General features: G+C 48.8%; 1 protein-coding gene across 1 annotated transcript in view; it reads left to right on the top strand.

Annotated features, from left to right (window-relative positions):
* Positions 1-17384, top strand: part of LOC149325902 (uncharacterized) — a 405896-nt gene that overhangs the window by 87603 nt on the left and 300909 nt on the right. Inside the window, exon 4 of the mRNA XM_089562519.1 lies at positions 9043-9111. Coding sequence (XP_089418645.1) covers positions 9043-9111 — 69 coding nt within the window. The remainder of the gene's footprint in view (positions 1-9042; positions 9112-17384) is intronic.

Raw genomic sequence — 17384 nt, forward strand, 5'->3', positions numbered from 1 at the left:
TATTGTTTAAAATACATTTTTTCTGTCTTCCTGCTCTCAGGGCTGCAGTCACCACTACATAACATCTAGTGGAGGTGCTAACAGATTTCCCTGTCGCCCTAACCCTAAGCCGCCAAAGCCGCCAAAGCCGCCAAAGCAGCCCTAAGTCTCGAAGATGCAGACCGCGAGAAAGCCGCAAAAGCCGTCCCAACAGAAGACGAAGTGCGAAGGAGCCGTCGTCTCCAGAGGCGTTCACCTGAATAGGAAAAGTGACGTCAGCCATGGCAACGACCGCTCCCATTATTTTGCACCAGCCCCGACTGCCGCCCACGTTCGACGTTTCACCGGTCGAGGATCCTGAAGAATGGCCGAAACTGTTCGACCGTGTCGCCGTGCTCGACAGTTGGGATGACCAGACTAGAGAGAGATAATTTCTTCGGTTTGCAATAACCAGATATAATTTGGTCAGAAAACCGCAAAGCTTCTCTAGCGAAGTGAAAATCGTTCAAGCGGGACTTCTGGCATGCGTTCACAAGTATTGGTTTGGTTTGGTTTATGGGGTTTAACGTCCCAAAGCGACTCAGGCTATGAGAGAGGCCGTAGTGAAGGGCTACGGAAATTTCGGCCACCTGGGGTTCTTGAACGTGCACGGACATCGCACAGTACACGGGCCTCTAGAATTTCTCTTCCAATGAAATTCTAGCCGCCGCGGCCGGGATCGAGCCCGCATCCTTTGGGTCAGCAGCCGAGAACCATAACCACTGAGCCACCGCGGCGGCCACAAGTATTGTCAGGAAAGAAAGAGCATATTTGATTCTACAGTCACGCATCCAGCAGCCGAACGTGACAGCGACAGCGTACGTGGAAGACATAAAGCGCCTTTTTCGACATGTCATTCCTGACATGACGGAAGAGAGGGTGGAGCTTCTAATGCGCAGTGTTAGAGGCACTTTTCGTTGGTCAGACCCGCAATCCACCGACGACCGTCGCAGAATTCACCACCGAAGCAGCCACCATTGAGAAAACTTTCAAAGCACGAACCCGCCCTTTCTCTCGACAGCTCCAAGTGACCCCGACTACTCTCTCGGACGGCACAAATTTCGGAGGCAACGTGCTGGCTGTCATCCGCGAAATCGTACGGGAAGAGCTGTGTCACCTGTTACTAACTTCCAAGCGGCTTTAAGTAGATACCCTTCAAGAAATCGTCCACGAAGAAGTGCAGCATTAGCTGGGCTCCCCGCCATCGACGCCTCCGCCTGAAGCTCCAGCCTTGACCAACGCCGCTGCAGTACGCAGTCATCAGCCCCAACGACGCCGTTTAAGTCCGCCTCTTCGACGTGAACCAGCTGTTCCCGAACGCCGCCCCTCTGACTCTGCCCACCCCACCTACGAATGACGCTTTAGCCCCAGAAAATGCGAGGCCAGCCGCCTGCTGTGCTTCTACTGCAGTAATACTCTTCACTATCAGTAGCGCCGTATTCGGCTTGCCTTTGACGCACCATGACCACGCTTCGGCGAACGTCTGCAAGACATCGACGAGTACTTGCGCCGAGAGGAGCATGAGCGAACCGCCTTTCGCAATCATCTCGCCACCAGCCTCGTGTTTTGCGTCGCCACGCCGAGGCTACGCAGCCGCGATACAAAAAAGCTCTCCCAGCCCCCATAGAAGCAACTAAAGACAGGCTGCTCACAAGAGAAACCTCAAAGATCTTCCAACGATCATACTGCATGATTACTCCGCCCCCGACACGTCGACGCCGCATACAATGAAAACCTCGACTACGACGCAATCTGTCTTCAAAACGAGGCCGCCACTCAGAAAAGCTTCGATGACATGCGCTACCCACGATTCACATACCCGACGAAGCCGTGACCAGACGACGAGGGTGACGTGCAACGCCAAAGAGAGGACATCCGACTTAGAGGCGGTTATCGACGGCCGGAAAGTTACCGTGGTAGTCAACACAGGAGCCAATTACTCGGTGATGAGTGGAACATTCGCTGCGCAGATCAGGAAAGCCATGACAGCTTGGGACAGCCCACAAATTCGCACCGCAGGGGCCACCTCATTATGCTCTCAGTACGGTGCACAGCGCGAGTAACAGTCAAGGGACACTTTCTCTCGATCTCCATCGCCGCGTTGCTACAGTTACCCAGGACGAGGCCAGTCTCGGAGTCCCCGTAGGGGAAACTATAGATGCAGCAGCCTTTGGAGGTGCGGCTGCTCAATGCCGAAATGTACAAGATCCTCCGTCGCCACAAGACAGTTCACAAGCAACGCCGAATTCCGTAGCCGTACCGACGATTCCTGAGCCCACGTACCTCAAAACTAGCCGATGTCCTGACGCACCCCTTCGCGGCCACGGCGCCTTCCCTCGACGCCGAACTCCTTCGAAGCACCGCAGCCGAGACGGAATGCCTCAACTTCCCCAAAGTAAGACACCATCAACTGCCGACTTAATGATTTCGGTTGAGGGCACCAATGTAACCGCGCTGGTGGATACTGGTGCCGATTATTCTGTACTAAATGGACAATTCGCCGCGGCACTAAAAAAGGTCACAACCGCTTGGGACGGCCCACAGATGCGGACTGCAGGGGGACATTTGATTACACCTACGGGAACGTGCACGTGGCGGGCAACCATGCAAGGCCAAACATTTTTGGCAACGTTCGTAGTGTTATCCGAGTGCTCCCGGGACGTCATACTCGGCATGTACTTCCTGACCGAAAGCGGTGCAGTTATTGGTCTGAAATCGCAGTCCGTCCAGTTCTCGATCGAGAAAGCCATATGCGTCTATAGTGTCCTCCCAGCGGCGCTGCACATTCTAGACGAACGCGTAACCGTGCCTCCACGTTCCACTGTAATGGTAACCGTCGGCTCAGAGAACATACGGCAAATTGAGGGTGTCGTCGAAAGCAAGCAGCTGTTGCTACTGGACAGAGGATTTTCTGTCGTCAGGGCTGTTGTCTTCCTTGAAGACAGCAGGGTGAACGTTCTCCTCACCAAGTTGAGCAACGAACACCAAAACCTTAAGGGGACGACTGTGGCGTATATTCACGCTCTTAGTGAAACTAGGTGTGTGCACTGTTTAACAACTGCTTCACCAACTGAGCCCGACGGACTTGCTGAAGTTAATCATGACATTTAACCAACCCTGCCGCTCGAGCAGCGAGACAAAGTGCGGGACTGCTCAATCGCTACCGTAGTGCCTTCGCGTCCTCGCCGCGCGTCTGGCGGACGCATCTTGCGAAATATCGCTTTATTACAGATGAAAATGTTCCACCACTCCGACAGTCCCCTTGTCGAGTTTCTACCAAAGAATGTGAGGCTATCAGCACACAGGTGAAATTCTCGCAAACGCTGTTATTCGGCTTGGAGCCCTGAATTATGAAGTCGTCCCTCACGAGACTTAACAATCTCGACGCCACCCTCCGCCCGAAGTGGTCGACGTGGTACGCCTGAAGCCCTACTACGAAAGGGCGCACTAACTCTTATTAAGACCATCTCTGCGTACGTGTCGTCGTCGGGTCGATGCCGATGCCTTCGGAGGAGGGGGGCTAATGACGCCAGCGCTTGTGCAGACGAAAGCGGCAATAAAGAAGAGGAGGAATTGGTTGTTGTGGAAGTGTTCTGGAAGCAAACGTCCTGGGCTACGCCGCTGTTGACCCTCGGGGGCTTGACACCAATGTGACAATATGACTGACTACAACCTCAACCCAGAAACTGGTTGCGTAGCAGTTTTCATTTAAATACAGAAACAACTTCAGTTCATCACTTTATTAAGCCCGGATGTCTATTTACTTCAGTGCCCCTTATACAAGCCGTAATATGACCCGGCCATCCCACCTACGCCGTAAGTCGCCAGGATGGCTCCTCTCCTTCCCGGGGGGCAGTTGTAACGACGAAGAAGCTCCTGTTCAAGTGAAGGCGACGACTAACTTCTGACCGTTGTGTTGAGCGTCATTGCCAGCGCTTTGTGTGTGTGCTCGTGGTGCTCGACCTCTGTGTCTACGAGGCCTGTCTCTGTGTCTACCGCCGGAGCCCAGTACCTCTAACCATCCCAGTACCCATCTTTCAGATTCATTAGCTACAAATTTCATGCAAGAATCCTTCCTACTCCTTTTTCTAATCACGTGAGCATTTTGGGCTATATATTGCTAGGAAGGTATCCCGAGGGTGAGCTCTTTATACCGCATCCCAAACAAGGAGACTCTGAAGGCGTCTAATGGGCTTTCAGAGCACTGTTTTTTATTGAATCGCACACCTATTTTCCATACTTTCTCTTCGCTTCCCCTGGTGCTGTGCATTCTCTAAAGTACTGCTTACCGCATTTACTCCCATAATGGCTACACTTCTTACCTCCAAAAAATCTCCAACCGGGTTGTGTAATTCCACGGGCGACAAAGAAAAATGCTATTTTCGGCAGCTAAATTAAGTGTGCGCTAATTTTCAAGGTTGCTCTTTAAGCGAATAAATGAAGGTATGCGTTATGAGGTAAACGCATGTCGCGATGCGTCATTTTTGGTGTAATGGCTGTCGAGCTCGTGCTGTGTAGTCTGTTTATTTTTCACTCAGTCGCCTTTGTATACTCTTCTGCATTCTTTTGTTGTTTCTTGGAATAATCCTGTTCATTGTGCTTTATATTTCATGTAACGCACATGTATATATGTGTGTATGTCAGTTTGTGTCTAGATTGTTGCTAGTGCAAATTTCGGACGAAACTGTATGTATGTATGTGTGTGTGTGTGTGTGTGTGTGTGTGTGTGTGTGTGTGTGTGTACCTACATACATATGCGTACGTACGTACGCATATGTATAAGAGGTGGAAGATAAGAGTCTCTTCCAGTCTCCAAGATAAGAGGGGGGAAGACACCGCTGGTGTCATCCTGTGGCAGTCCCTGGTGTCGGCGACCAAGCGTGCTTCGGGATCTGTGCGCTACCTCGGAACGAAGTGGCCACGTCCAGTCAAGCCAGTCGACGTCACTACCGTGACTGTGGCGACCGCCGTGACTCTGCCACCGGGTGCGGCAACTTGGGTGCATGCCAAGTCTGACAAACCGATCACAGCGGATGTGCTTTTCGAACCTACCCGGTGTTCGGCTCCGGCCCGAGAGATGACCTCCCTCGAAGCCTTCTGTCGGTGCTCAATGGAGAGGTCCACGTGTTAATGCTTAATATCAGCCGCGCACCGCTCGTGCTGACTCCCGGCACGCAATTGGGTGCAGCGTCAGTCTTGGACTCAGCATCACCGGTTGCGTCTCTGCAGCATGAAAAACCATCTCACCACACTCCAGCGCCGGCGGTCCTATCATGGGACGCATTTAACTTTGGGCCCACCCTGACCTGCGCGGAGCTCGCCTCTCTGAAGGCCTTGCTGCTCGAGCATCGCAGTTGCCTTGCTCTAAGCGCTAGTGAACTCGGGTGCACTTCCTGGGCCCAACACCGGATAAACACCGAAAACCGTGGGCCTATTCATCACCAACCTCGCCGTGTCGCGCCAGCTGAACGGAGAGTCATCCAGCAGCACGTATGCGACATGCTTTACCAGGGAATCATCGCCCCTTCTTGTAGCCCTTGGTCCTCCCCTGTCGTCCTTGTGCGCAAGAAGGATGGAACACTCCGCTTCTGCGTAGATTACCGCAAGTTGAACGCTATCACTCGTCTCGACGTGTACCCGCTGCCCCGCCTCGACGATGCACTTGACCGCCTGAAGGGGGCCCGTTATTTTTCCACCCTAGATCTGCTCTCTGGCTACTGGCAGGTGCCTGTTCACCCTGATGATGTGGAAAAGACAGCATTCGTGACTCCCGACGGCCTCTACCAATTCAACCGTATGCCGTTCGGTCTCTCAAATGCTCCAGCCACCTTTCAGCGCCTCATGGACCGCGTCTTAGGCCATATGAAGTGGACTATGGCGCTGGTCTACCTGGATGACGTCATTGTCTATGCGGCCACGTTTGATGAACACCAAAGGCGACTCAAACTCGTCCTCGAAGCCCTTACCTCTGCTGGGGTTCGCTTAAAACCAAAGAAATGTTTCTTCGGTTTCGCAGAGGTCACGTACTTGGGTCACGTTGTGAGCCGGCATGGCATCCGTCCCGACCCGGAGAAGCTAAAAGCGCTTACGGCTTACGAAGCTCCCACCACTGCCAAGGAGCTCAAAAGTTTCCTCGGATTTGCTTCATACTTCCGTCGTTTTATACCCAACTTTGCCAAGCGAAGCGCTCCGTTGACCGCCCTACTGAAGAAGAATGCAGCGTGTAGTTGGACACCGGCCCAACAGCTCGCGTTCCTTGACGTCAAGCACGCGCTCCTCGAGCCTCCTACGTTGGCCCATTACAACGAATCGGCCCCCATCGTCCTCCACACGGATGCCAGTCAAGATGGGCTCGGCGCTGTCCTTCTGCAGGAAGACGAGTCTGGTGACCATAAAGTCCTAGCTTATGCCAGCCGCCAGCTTTACGACGTTGAGCGCCGCCGCCACTCTTCAGAACTCGAGTGCCTCGCCGTTGTCTGGGCCGTCGAGAAGTTCCGTCCCTACTTGTACGGCCGTCACTTTACCATCGTCACGGACAATAGCGCTCTGACTTGGCTGCAGTCTGCCAAACAGTTAAATGCCAAGATTGCACGCTGGTCCCTGCAACTTCAAGATTATGATTTCACCATAGTGCATCGGCGCGGCTCTGCACATCAGGATGCCGATTTCCTTTCTCGCCACCCTTGTTCCGTGACAGCTTTGACGGACCTCAGGACTGCGCAAGCGCAAGATCCCGACGTTGCTGCCATAATCCACTCCCTTGGCACCGCCGTCGGCGCAGGTCTCCGCAAACTGCGCCGGGTCTATCAAATGAAGGATAACCTCTTGTGTCATGTGAAGTGGTTCCGTGGTCGAGCACCCGTGTGGTTGCCAGTTGTGCCGGCAACACTGCGGTCGCAAATCTTGCGCGGCCTACACGACGCTCCCACGGCTGGTCACCTTGGTCGCAGCAAAACCTACGCACGAGTGTCGGAGCGCTTTTGGTGGCCTAATATGTCCAGAGACGTCAAGGAACACGTGGCGTCCTGCCAGACGTGCCAGTTCAGGAAGTCATCCACACGAGTAACCAAGCCACCCCGCAGGCGTTTTCGCCGCCGAGTTCACCTTTCGAACTGGTTGGACTGGATCATTTGGGCCCGTTCCCGAAGACACGCGCTGGCAACCGGTATATTCTGGTTGCGGTCGACTACTTCTCCAAGTGGGTCGAAGCACTGCCCGTTCCCGACACGTCGTCCGCTCATGCCGTCTTGTTTGTGGAACAACATCTTGTTCTTCGGCATGGTGTGCCACAACGCCTCATCACGGACCGCGGGAGCTGCTTTATGTCCCAAGAATTTGAGCGTGCCCTCCGCTCCTTCGGCATTGCGCATTCCACTACATCCGTCAATCATCCCCAGTGCAATGGCCTCGTGGAGCGTGTCAACCGCACCCTTACGGATATACTCGCCTCCTACGTTGCTCCGTCCCACACAAACTGGGATCGTTTTGTTTCCACTGCAGCTTTTGCACTCAACACTGCGGCTCAAGAAACAACGCATGTCACGCCGTTCTCAGTCGTCTATGGCAGAACGCCCTCCATCCCTCTCGACGCGCAGTTGGGCCTTCGCCATCCTACTGCGTCACCGACTGACTGCGCCCAACGACTTCGTTCCGCCCGCCTCGACGCTCAGCGCAACCTTCTCACGGCCCATGCGCGTGCGCAAGTGGCCAATGCTGCAGCACCACCACCTCCCTCCTTCCGGTCCGGTGACTTGGTCCTCGTTCGCCGCACCATCCGCGCGACTGGCCGTGCAGCGAAGCTCTTGCCCCGATATCGCGGCCCTTACCGTGTCGTTGCACGGCTCGGCCCCGTTACGTACCGCCTAGAAGACCTCCCCGAGCTTCGACCACGCGGTGTGCACCACATTTTTCCGGAACATGTCTCCAACATGAAGCGCTATGTCTCCGGCACCCACCGTGATCCCGACTTGGCTCCCACGTCCTCCCTAGTGCCGCCCTCCCGTACCAGCACCAGGCCTCCCTTCCTGAATGCCGCCCCTTAAGTGGAGCGCTGCTCCGTGAACGCAATCCCAAGTCCCGCGGTGCGAGAAGCCCTCGCAGTTTTCGTACGGCGAGGAGTCGCCTACAAGCATCCCCGGGATCTACCGGGACCGTCTCGTGTCAGACGACACTGTCATCACAACGTGACGATGCCTCCTGCGCACCAAGCTGCGCCGGTGCGAAGAACCTCAGCCCGGGCTCATCGGGACGAGTTCGATGCCGCCTGCAAAGCGAAGCACGCGCTAGGGGACACCAGCGGTGTCTTTCCCCTCTTATCTTGGAGACTGGAAGAGACTCTTATCTTCCACCTCTTCCCCCCCCCCCCCCCCCCCCCCCCCGGTGGAAAGATGTAACGGCATACGACCTTCGCAACCAAGAGCGCGCTGCGGTATACAAATAAAGAAGAGGCGCTGGGCGAGCGCGAGGGGAGAGCGCGCGGCGCTAGCGCGTGAGGTTGAGAACAAAGGTGAATCGCCGCGGCCGGTTATGTCCGAGTCTCCTGTGCCTGAGTCTCTGTGCCTTTCTCTGCGCGTGCCCGCCGTCCCGTAACAGTATATATGTATGTATCTATGTATGTACTATGTACGGTTGTGTAACATGTGTGTATATAAAATAGTACGCGAGTAAAGCATCAAAAGGGAGAGGTGCCATATGCCGTGCTAAACGAGTCTTGTCACCGGTTATGTGCTGTCTCAACCAAATGTAGGCTTGCTGGGCATGGCACGAGATTAACATCATTTTTCAGCGTTATCTTGTCAAGTAGGTGCTGTGTAATGGAAAAGTGACTAGATGCTATTGTGTCCTGTGCCGCAAGGTAATTATTATTCTAGTCAAGCTATTTTACAGCGCTTTCGGAGAACAGGCTTTGCGGTGGTGGGAGACCGTAAAAATGTTGGAGTTTTTTCTTAACGTTAGCGGCCATTATTTGCATTCTTACTTGGCGCATTTGCCACAGCGTACTTTAAAGCAGTACTTTTATTGCAGGAAACATTGTGGGGCGTCAACCATTCTGGAAAACAATGTTCTTCGATGACCCACCAAACAGACAGTTCGGTAAGTTGTTCTTTAATTCCGTTTCCCCGCTCTTAGCCCCCATGTTCTTGGTATTTTAGCGTGTCCTGAATGACAACATTAAAAAATGGGGAAAAGGTATAGCAACTAAAGCAAAGGGGAGAATTTTTAAGTGCGTGGTGTTTCCTGTTACGCAGACAAAATAAAATCCTTCATGTACTATCAGCAACGAATGAAACGCGTCCAAGAAAACTGAGGTCTCAACACTGAATCACCACCTTGTTAGCTCTAGGAGCGAAAACACAAGCGGGGTTGATTAACACTTCTGAAGAATTTTCACGCTTTCCAGGTTAAAATACCCTCCGCTAGCATTTGGCTTCCTCGGGTTAACAGTTTATATAGCTGCTCGTAGCTTAACTGTTTTGTTCACATTTATTCCTTACTGATATTACTGTGGTCACTAGATCGCGACTGTGTTCAGATTTACGAAGGGATTTATTACTACCAATTATATTTCTTCACAACAGCTTGTCCTTTTTTGAATAATAAAACTCCAGAATAATATATACCAACATCTTTATATGGGTGGAAAAGTCTTCAAACCTGCTATAAGTAGTATCTACGTCGACAGAGGCTCCATATCAGGCCGTCATATTTTAAGTATACTAATGATCTTGCTTTATGCTATCGGAAACCTCGTTGCCTACTATTGGTTGATGAAAATACTCTTTTTTGCTTTGAACCAAGAATGAAACTTTTAATAATTTTAATATTCTTAACCAAAATGTTTAGTTGGTTCTCTGTGTACCCCTTCTCATCGGATACAAATACCGACAAGGAAATATTTGTTTTTCCACTCCGTCAAGAAAAACTATACCCGTAATCATCTATTGTGTCACTGCGGGAAGTTGTAACAGATTTTTCATGCCTTGCGGTGGTTAGAGAAAAACCGGCGGTCGATTTAGGTGTGCTAGCTCTGCGTGGCCATTGTTTCGAATTATTTGCCACCTGCCACTAGTGATGTCACCGCTTCCCACAAGTAGTTGGGCAGGTTGGAAGCCTGGAAGAGTGTAGGCTTCAGCAAAACAAACTCAGCGGCTGATGGGGGGTGATGTCCACTAAAGGTGTTAGCGCATTAAAAACGGGATCACGTAAGCGAAAGCACTACGGTTGTTTTGTCTCCCTCAGTGCCCCGCGTTTATCCCCAACCTGTATACGACTTCTGTTGCGAAGAAAATATTTTTCTGTAACTTTTCTTTTAGGCGTTATCGATCCACCCCAAAATAAATTACCATTCCATGTCGGTAGCTGAGAAATGTTATTACTCTATAAGAATGAGAATAACTGAATAAGAGCGTTAATTATGCCGCGATTTTATTTAGACATCACCAAACTTATTATATATTGCAGTCGTTCAATTATTTTATATGCTCCATCGTATCGTCACCACACCAGCCACCACTTCGTGCTCACCTAGGTATCTTCACCGTATGGGTTTCGAAAAGTCGTTAATGTCTTGACGGTCATAGCCTAAAACACACACGTGAACGCACACTGCTCTAAAGGCACCCCTGCACCGAATGTTGTTTGTGCTTTGAGTGCCATATTTTCAAATAACAGGGACGGCACAATCGCGCAGTCAAAGACAAACTTGCTTTTTGGGGAACTTGTACCCTTATAAAAAATTGGGGGCCACTGAAGCTTCGCCTTTTTCTCTCTGGAAACTGCACATCATATATATGCCTTTTTTGCCCGATCACGTGCTTTGCTAATGGTGCCATATGACTTGAGTCCAATATCACGTGACACTAGCATGAAGCCGTTTCTGTAGTCTCACTGACATCGCCTAATCACGACTCCCTTAATTATTGACCATAGTAACTGGCATGCTCATTAGCGTGCACTCGCATACCACAACATTATGTGGGAAGACCACACGGCACACACATAAAATCCCGCTTTAACCAAGCCGTACATACTTGGCTGCGTGGCCAAGGAGGGAGGCCTCCCTTACGTCTTCATCTTGCTGCTCGGCCTGCATAGTTTATGAAGAACGATAATGGCACTTAAAAACCTGATGTAAACGTTCGGCCGCTGCGAGATAACTGTATAGAAAGTGCTACGTATGTGCAGGAAGCTTACCGTGCCCATCTAAACCAACCTTAGTGGTTACCCTTGTTGTTTAAACTTGCAGCTCTAAACAAGTTTTCATTTGCGGCGTTAACCCAAGGGCGGTCAACGGTTTTATTGGGGTGGCTTGACCGGTGTCGAAACTGGCAATAAAGGAAAAAAAAACTGCATCGGCTAGGGGTAGTGTCTGAAAAAACAAAGACTCGAGGATTCGATTTGCTACTAATATCCCAAAAGCTGTTTTCAGCGCTATTCATTTATCTTGCATCCTATAATGACGTAACGATGACTTGAGTCAAGCAGCTACATCTTAGTCTCGGTGGCTCAGTGGTTATGGTGCTCGGCTGCTGACCCGAAAGACGCGGGTTCGATCCCGGCCGCGGTGGTTGAATTTCTTTGGGGGAGAAATTCTAGAGGTCCGTGCACTGTGCGGTGTCAGTGCACGTTAAAGAACCCCAGGTGGTCGAAATTTCCGGAGCCCTCCACCACGGCCTCTCTCATAGCCTTAGTCGCTTTGGGACGTTAAACCCATAAACCAAACCACACCAAACCAAACCGCAATTTATTTACTATTTTAATCACTTTTCTAGTATTTCGCCACTCCACGTGTGACGTCAAACCTATTCGCCCGATACCGGAGTTTCGCGACACATTGCCAGACAGAGTTTTCAGCTGAACTGCTGCCGTAAGCTACCGCTTCAAAAATATATCCATCCGTGGCGTATAGAGCACTATGAGTACTAAGTTGTCTATGGAGAATACATTTATGTATGCACCGGGAGCAGTTTGCTGGTGGCGAAGAATGTTCGAAAGCGAACAAGGTGATATCGAGCACCGTAGAAAGCGTTGCACGGTGCTACAATCCTTGCTGAATTATTTTAGTGGCTTCTTTTTCGAAAAACAGGTTAGCGAGCCCGCGTGCCGGGAACGCTAAACAGAGGATTTACAAAGTCACAAAAAGTATTATTCAGTAACGCCACCTTGAAGACGCGTCGACTCGATCTCGATGCTTAGAGGGAAACACTGGGGGCGCCACAGAATATTTCTGAGTGCCACTTCCGTGGCGCCGCTAAGATTCTGTAGCTCCATTATAAACTGCTTAATAGTACAGTTGCGGACTTTGATAAAGTTGTGCAGGCTGAAATCTGGATTAAAGTTTTCCGTTGCAACCCCGCTGCAATTCAGTCTATACCCGTAGGCAACCATTAGGGTCGTATTTGATTTTACGGCAGCGTAGATTCTGCCGCATATATTTGGTCCGCTGTTGGGCCTCATGCGCAGCCGGGCGAGCTCTCGTGTTCCTCCAGCACGCTGTAGGCAGGTGGCGATGTCTGGTCAGCTTCGATGCTGCTTCCTAGTAATACGGCGTCGAGTGTAGTCTGGTTCTCAGCTGCGCCCGACGCTGAATCGCGTTACGTGTTTTCTTGCCTGTGCACTCTTCTTAAGCGCCGGATTATGTCTCTGGTTTTGTGTGCCTATTAGTGTCCTATTGCCTATTAGTGTCCGTACCGTCGTTCAAGCGTTAAATTGCCTATTAGTATTGATATGCTAAGCAGTCACCCTCCAGGGACGGGTTTCATTTTAGTGCAGGATTGGTTGGCTAAGGTGGGCAGTAAACGCACTTCCGTTTTCCGTGAAGAAAACTTCAACAACGTCATGGAAAAGAAGATGGATAAATAATTTACCAAATTTCCACTGCGCAATCATCGGGTAGTTTTTTTTCTTCAATATAAGGAGTTATTCCACTAGTTGCCTGAAGCTGACGTGGGAAAATGCCAAGTACGTCCATAGCGATTGGCTGGATTGGCGTTTAGTCCACTTCGCCTAGCGTACTGATTCCACTTTCAGCGTTTTGCAGCATAGGCTCACGTAAGTTTTAACGTAATGTGGGACGTCACTGGACGCACCAGTCTGTCTTGGACTCGGCGGAGGGTGCTTGTGTTACGTGATTTGAAGGTTATCTTGCATTTTCCGGCCAGTATAAAAAATAAATGTTCCTTGCTTTGACGGTAGCTTATGCACTAAAAACGACAGTGCAGCGCAGAGAAATCATTCGGCTAGCTAAGGTCGTGTATTCCTTTTAGCCCTTTTCATAAAAAAAGTTGTATACAAGCTTTTAACCTGAATAGCTTAAGACACTTCAAATCGCGTCAGTTTGTACCACCGAAATTGTCACTTTTTTGGTTTTCTAAGAGCAATCCTGCGCAATTCCTCCTCGAAGATTTGCAGGTATCAAAACGGAGGGTGGTGGTAGAGTCGCAAGGAAATTTTTCTTCACGAAAATTGTGGGTTGTTCCACGTACCGAAGACGTTTTGATATCAGCCTGCCTGATGCAACAATGTAGCTGAGGGTTAACGCATTATTGCTACGTGCAATCACTGGTGCTTGTGAGTCCCTGGAAGGCGTCGTCATCTTTCGTCGGCGCAATGACAGGGCCTCGAACAGACAGGCTACGTCGGAGGGCCAGTGTTCAAAACAGTAGCCCACGGTGAACTCAGACTCCTCTGTCACAGGTTCCAGCGAGTGAGGTGGCCCATGGATAATTTCAAGCTGACAAGCCTACAAAGCGTAGTAGCCTTGACCCATCTTGAAGGGTTCAGGTATCCAACAGTTCGCTTCGGGCTTCGGCAAAGAACGACTAACGTAGGTGATGGTGGTGAAAACTTTATTTACAACAAGGGAGTTTGGGACACACAGGTCCGTGTTCCCCCGCACGGCGCCACTGCACTGAAACGTTCATGTCCCGGAGGTTCATGATGCTGGCAGCCCGGCCAGTGGCGATGGCTTGCTTGGCCGGGTCCTCAGAACGCAGTAGGGTCTCCCAAGCCAAGTGGCAAGGTGCTCCAGGCCCCTCAGGGGAGGATCCCCCGTGCAGAGGAAAAGGATATGGTCTAGAGTGGCTTCGGGGTGGTGGCAGAGGGTACAGAAGGCGTTTGTGTATTCAAATTCAAATTCAAATTTATTTAGCATCAACAATGATGTTACAAAACTCGTGATGCTACGAGGTGCTAGCAAAAAGCCTGTAACGGCTTGACAAAGGCCAGCACCCCGTTCACAGAGCAATACAGCAGTGTACCAAAAGAGCGATATAAAGAAAGCATTATATATATGTCGACGGCTTTGCATAATCATAAAAACATGTTAAGTGATCGGGCAAACATTGCGGGTTCATAATTGCGAGTGTTAATGTCTTGAGTAATTACAAATACACTGATTGATGGATCACTTGGAAGTGTTATCAGAAGAGTTAGGAGCGTGTGTAGTGTGTACATCAGCATTTGGCGGCCATAGTTAGTACGGGTGTGAGGAATCTTCCATGTCTGACGGCTTCGTGTGCTATATGCTTTCGCAAATGGAGACAGGGTCGCAAGGTTTCAAGGAAAGGGTCATTATTTAGATGAAAGGCATGATGACGTTTTAAGAGAAGTGCATTGAACAGGTTCGGTAATGGTTGTAATCTAAGGTCATCAAAAAGAGGTTTTGTGTGTGCGTCATTGGGTTCATTTGAAATAATTGTTACAGCTTTTTTCTGCAGTCGATTGATTTTGGACAAGTTTGTGTACGTTGTTGTGCCCCATATCAAGTAGCAATACGATAATGTGGATGCGAAAAGGGAGTTATACAAAAGTAATTTAATGTGCTTAGGCAGAAAGTAACGAAAACGTGCAAGAATACCAACTATTCGGGATAGTTTGGAGTGAACGAGGTCAGTGTGTGCGTTCCAGTGCATATTCTCATGAAAAAGAACACCTAAGGTTTTATTATTGGTAACACCTCTATGACTGAAGGACCAAGTTGCAGGACAATATTTGAATTAACTGGTTCATTTTTAGGGCGAAAAAGAACTGATTTTGTCTTCGAGACGTTTATAGTTAAGGAATTATTTAGACACCAAGTGTTCAATACATCAAGCATTGCATTCGCTTTCTTTACAAGCAGGGGTAAACTGTGATGGGAGAAATATAAGCTTGTGTCATCGGCATAAATAATAAATGATGTATTTAAAGCTACGTTAACAAGGTCATTAATATATAGGTTGAAAAGTAGTGGCCCGAGAATACTTCCATGCGGAACGCCATGTAGCAATGGTTTGAAGCTGGAGCAAGAGTTATTTTTGTGCACCCTTTGTTGGCGGTATTGTAGGTACGATTTGATAAGAGAAAGGAAACAGCCTCTGAAGCCATAATATTCTAATTTTGTTAATAGTGTAACGTGATTTATTTTGTCAAATGCCTTTGAATAGTCTATGAAAATTCCAAGTGAATACAATTCGTGTTCAAAGGCGTTAAGAATTATTTCTTTTTGCACTAGCAAGGCGCTTTCTGTAGAGCGTTTTTTGGTGAACCCAAACTGATACGGTGTCATAATCTGATGCTTGGTTAAGAATGAGCTCATTCGTACGTGTATTAGCTTCTCAACGACCTTGGAGAATACAGGGAGTATTGAAATTGGCCTGTAGTTAGACATGTTACATTTCTCACCACCTTTAAAAATGGTAGTAACTTTGGCCACTTGGAGCCGGCGAGGAAACTGGCCGCAAGAAAATATTTGATTAATGACGTACTCTAAAACAGGGGCTATAATAGTAGCAACATGTTTAAGTGGCCGAATCTGCAAACCATCTACATCAGTACTGGTAGTATTGTTTAGAGATAAGATTGTAGACACAACCTCATCTGCCGTTACTGGGAATAAAAATGCAGTCTCTTCTGTTGGTTGGTGCATAAAGTTCATGCAGCTTGCGTCATGATGGCTATTTCCCACATATGTGAAGAAATCATTAAAAGCTTTAGCTAATTCTTCTCCTGCAAGAGTTGTGTCCTTCATACTTATCTCCATCGGGCTATCAATTGCACCAGTGTGCCGATTTAGGAGTGTATTTAATCTTTTCCAAATTATTTCCGGAGTTTGCTTCCTTTCCTGCATGAAAAGGTTTTCAAAGTACTCTTTTTTAATTCTCCGTAATAGGCTGTTCGTCCTGTTTCTGTGTTTTTGAAGTCATCTAAATCGTTTTCGTTTTTGTATTTTATAAACTTTTCATAAAGAACATTTTTCAGCTTTATAGCTTTGACACATTCAGCTGTAATCCAAGGTTTGCGTGCCTTGCGTGGCCGCTTGAGAGCTTTGAAGGGAAAGCAATCATTATATACCTTTATAAATTTGCCTATGAAGATGTTATAAGCCTCCTCCGCATCAGCGCTTGAAATAACACTCTCCCATAATATCTCTAAAACTAAATTATGAAAAGACCCCAGGGTATCTTGATTTATCTCCCGGAATGTACTTACAGTCGGTCTCGCGTCTTTTAATTGGAACGTTTGATGACTAAGCACTAAATATATAGGTAAATGGTCACTAATGTGTGTCTGAAGAACACCTGAACTGATGGGCACATTTGTAGCATTGGTGATAAAAATGTCAATGAGTGTAGATGTATCCCGCTCTATACGAGTTGGTTGTTCTATGAGATTAATAAAAGCATTAGTTTCTAAAGTGCAGCACAATTCTTCACTTTGTGGGGACTAGTGTAGGAGGTCAATGTTCAAGTCTCCACCTAGAATTAGTTTGTAGTCTTTTTCGTAGATCCAACCTAAAAAAAATGTTGAGAAATGAAAGAAAAGCTCTATTGCTACCTTTGGGCGGACGGTATGCCACAGAAAAAATGGTCATATTACATTGCAAAGTTAGCATTTCATAATCATCAGTTATTACAGAAAAAATATCAACAATGTCGCATACAAATGTATCTTTCACTAATAACATTACGCCGCCGCCTGTCTTACCACTTCGATTCAAGTGGTAGGTTCGACAGCCGTGCACACGAAGCAGTTCCGAGTCATCCTGGTACCAAGTTTCTGTTATCATCACTGCATCAAACTTAAATCCGTCAAAAAGTGTTGTTATTTCGTCTTCTTTGTTTCTGGCTGACTGAGCATTTATATGTAAGCAAGAAATGTTGTACTTCACTGGAAAGAGCGGCAACGTTGATACTTGTCGTGCCATCTAGTATACGACTAAGCGTGCTAAACAATCTTTTCAAGGTCACTGCTGCTCGTTATCTGAAGCACTCCGGATTTATCGGTTTTACGGGCAAATATTTTTCCGCCTTTCGTCCACGCATGCAGCCAGCGCATCACTTTTTTTCTTGCCACTGTCATACCGAGCAGCTTTTTTAACTGCGGAC

The sequence above is a fragment of the Amblyomma mixtum genome, chromosome 10, assembly GCF_055824585.1.
Source record: "Amblyomma mixtum isolate Tamu chromosome 10, ASM5582458v1, whole genome shotgun sequence".
NCBI lineage: Eukaryota > Metazoa > Arthropoda > Arachnida > Ixodida > Ixodidae > Amblyomma > Amblyomma mixtum.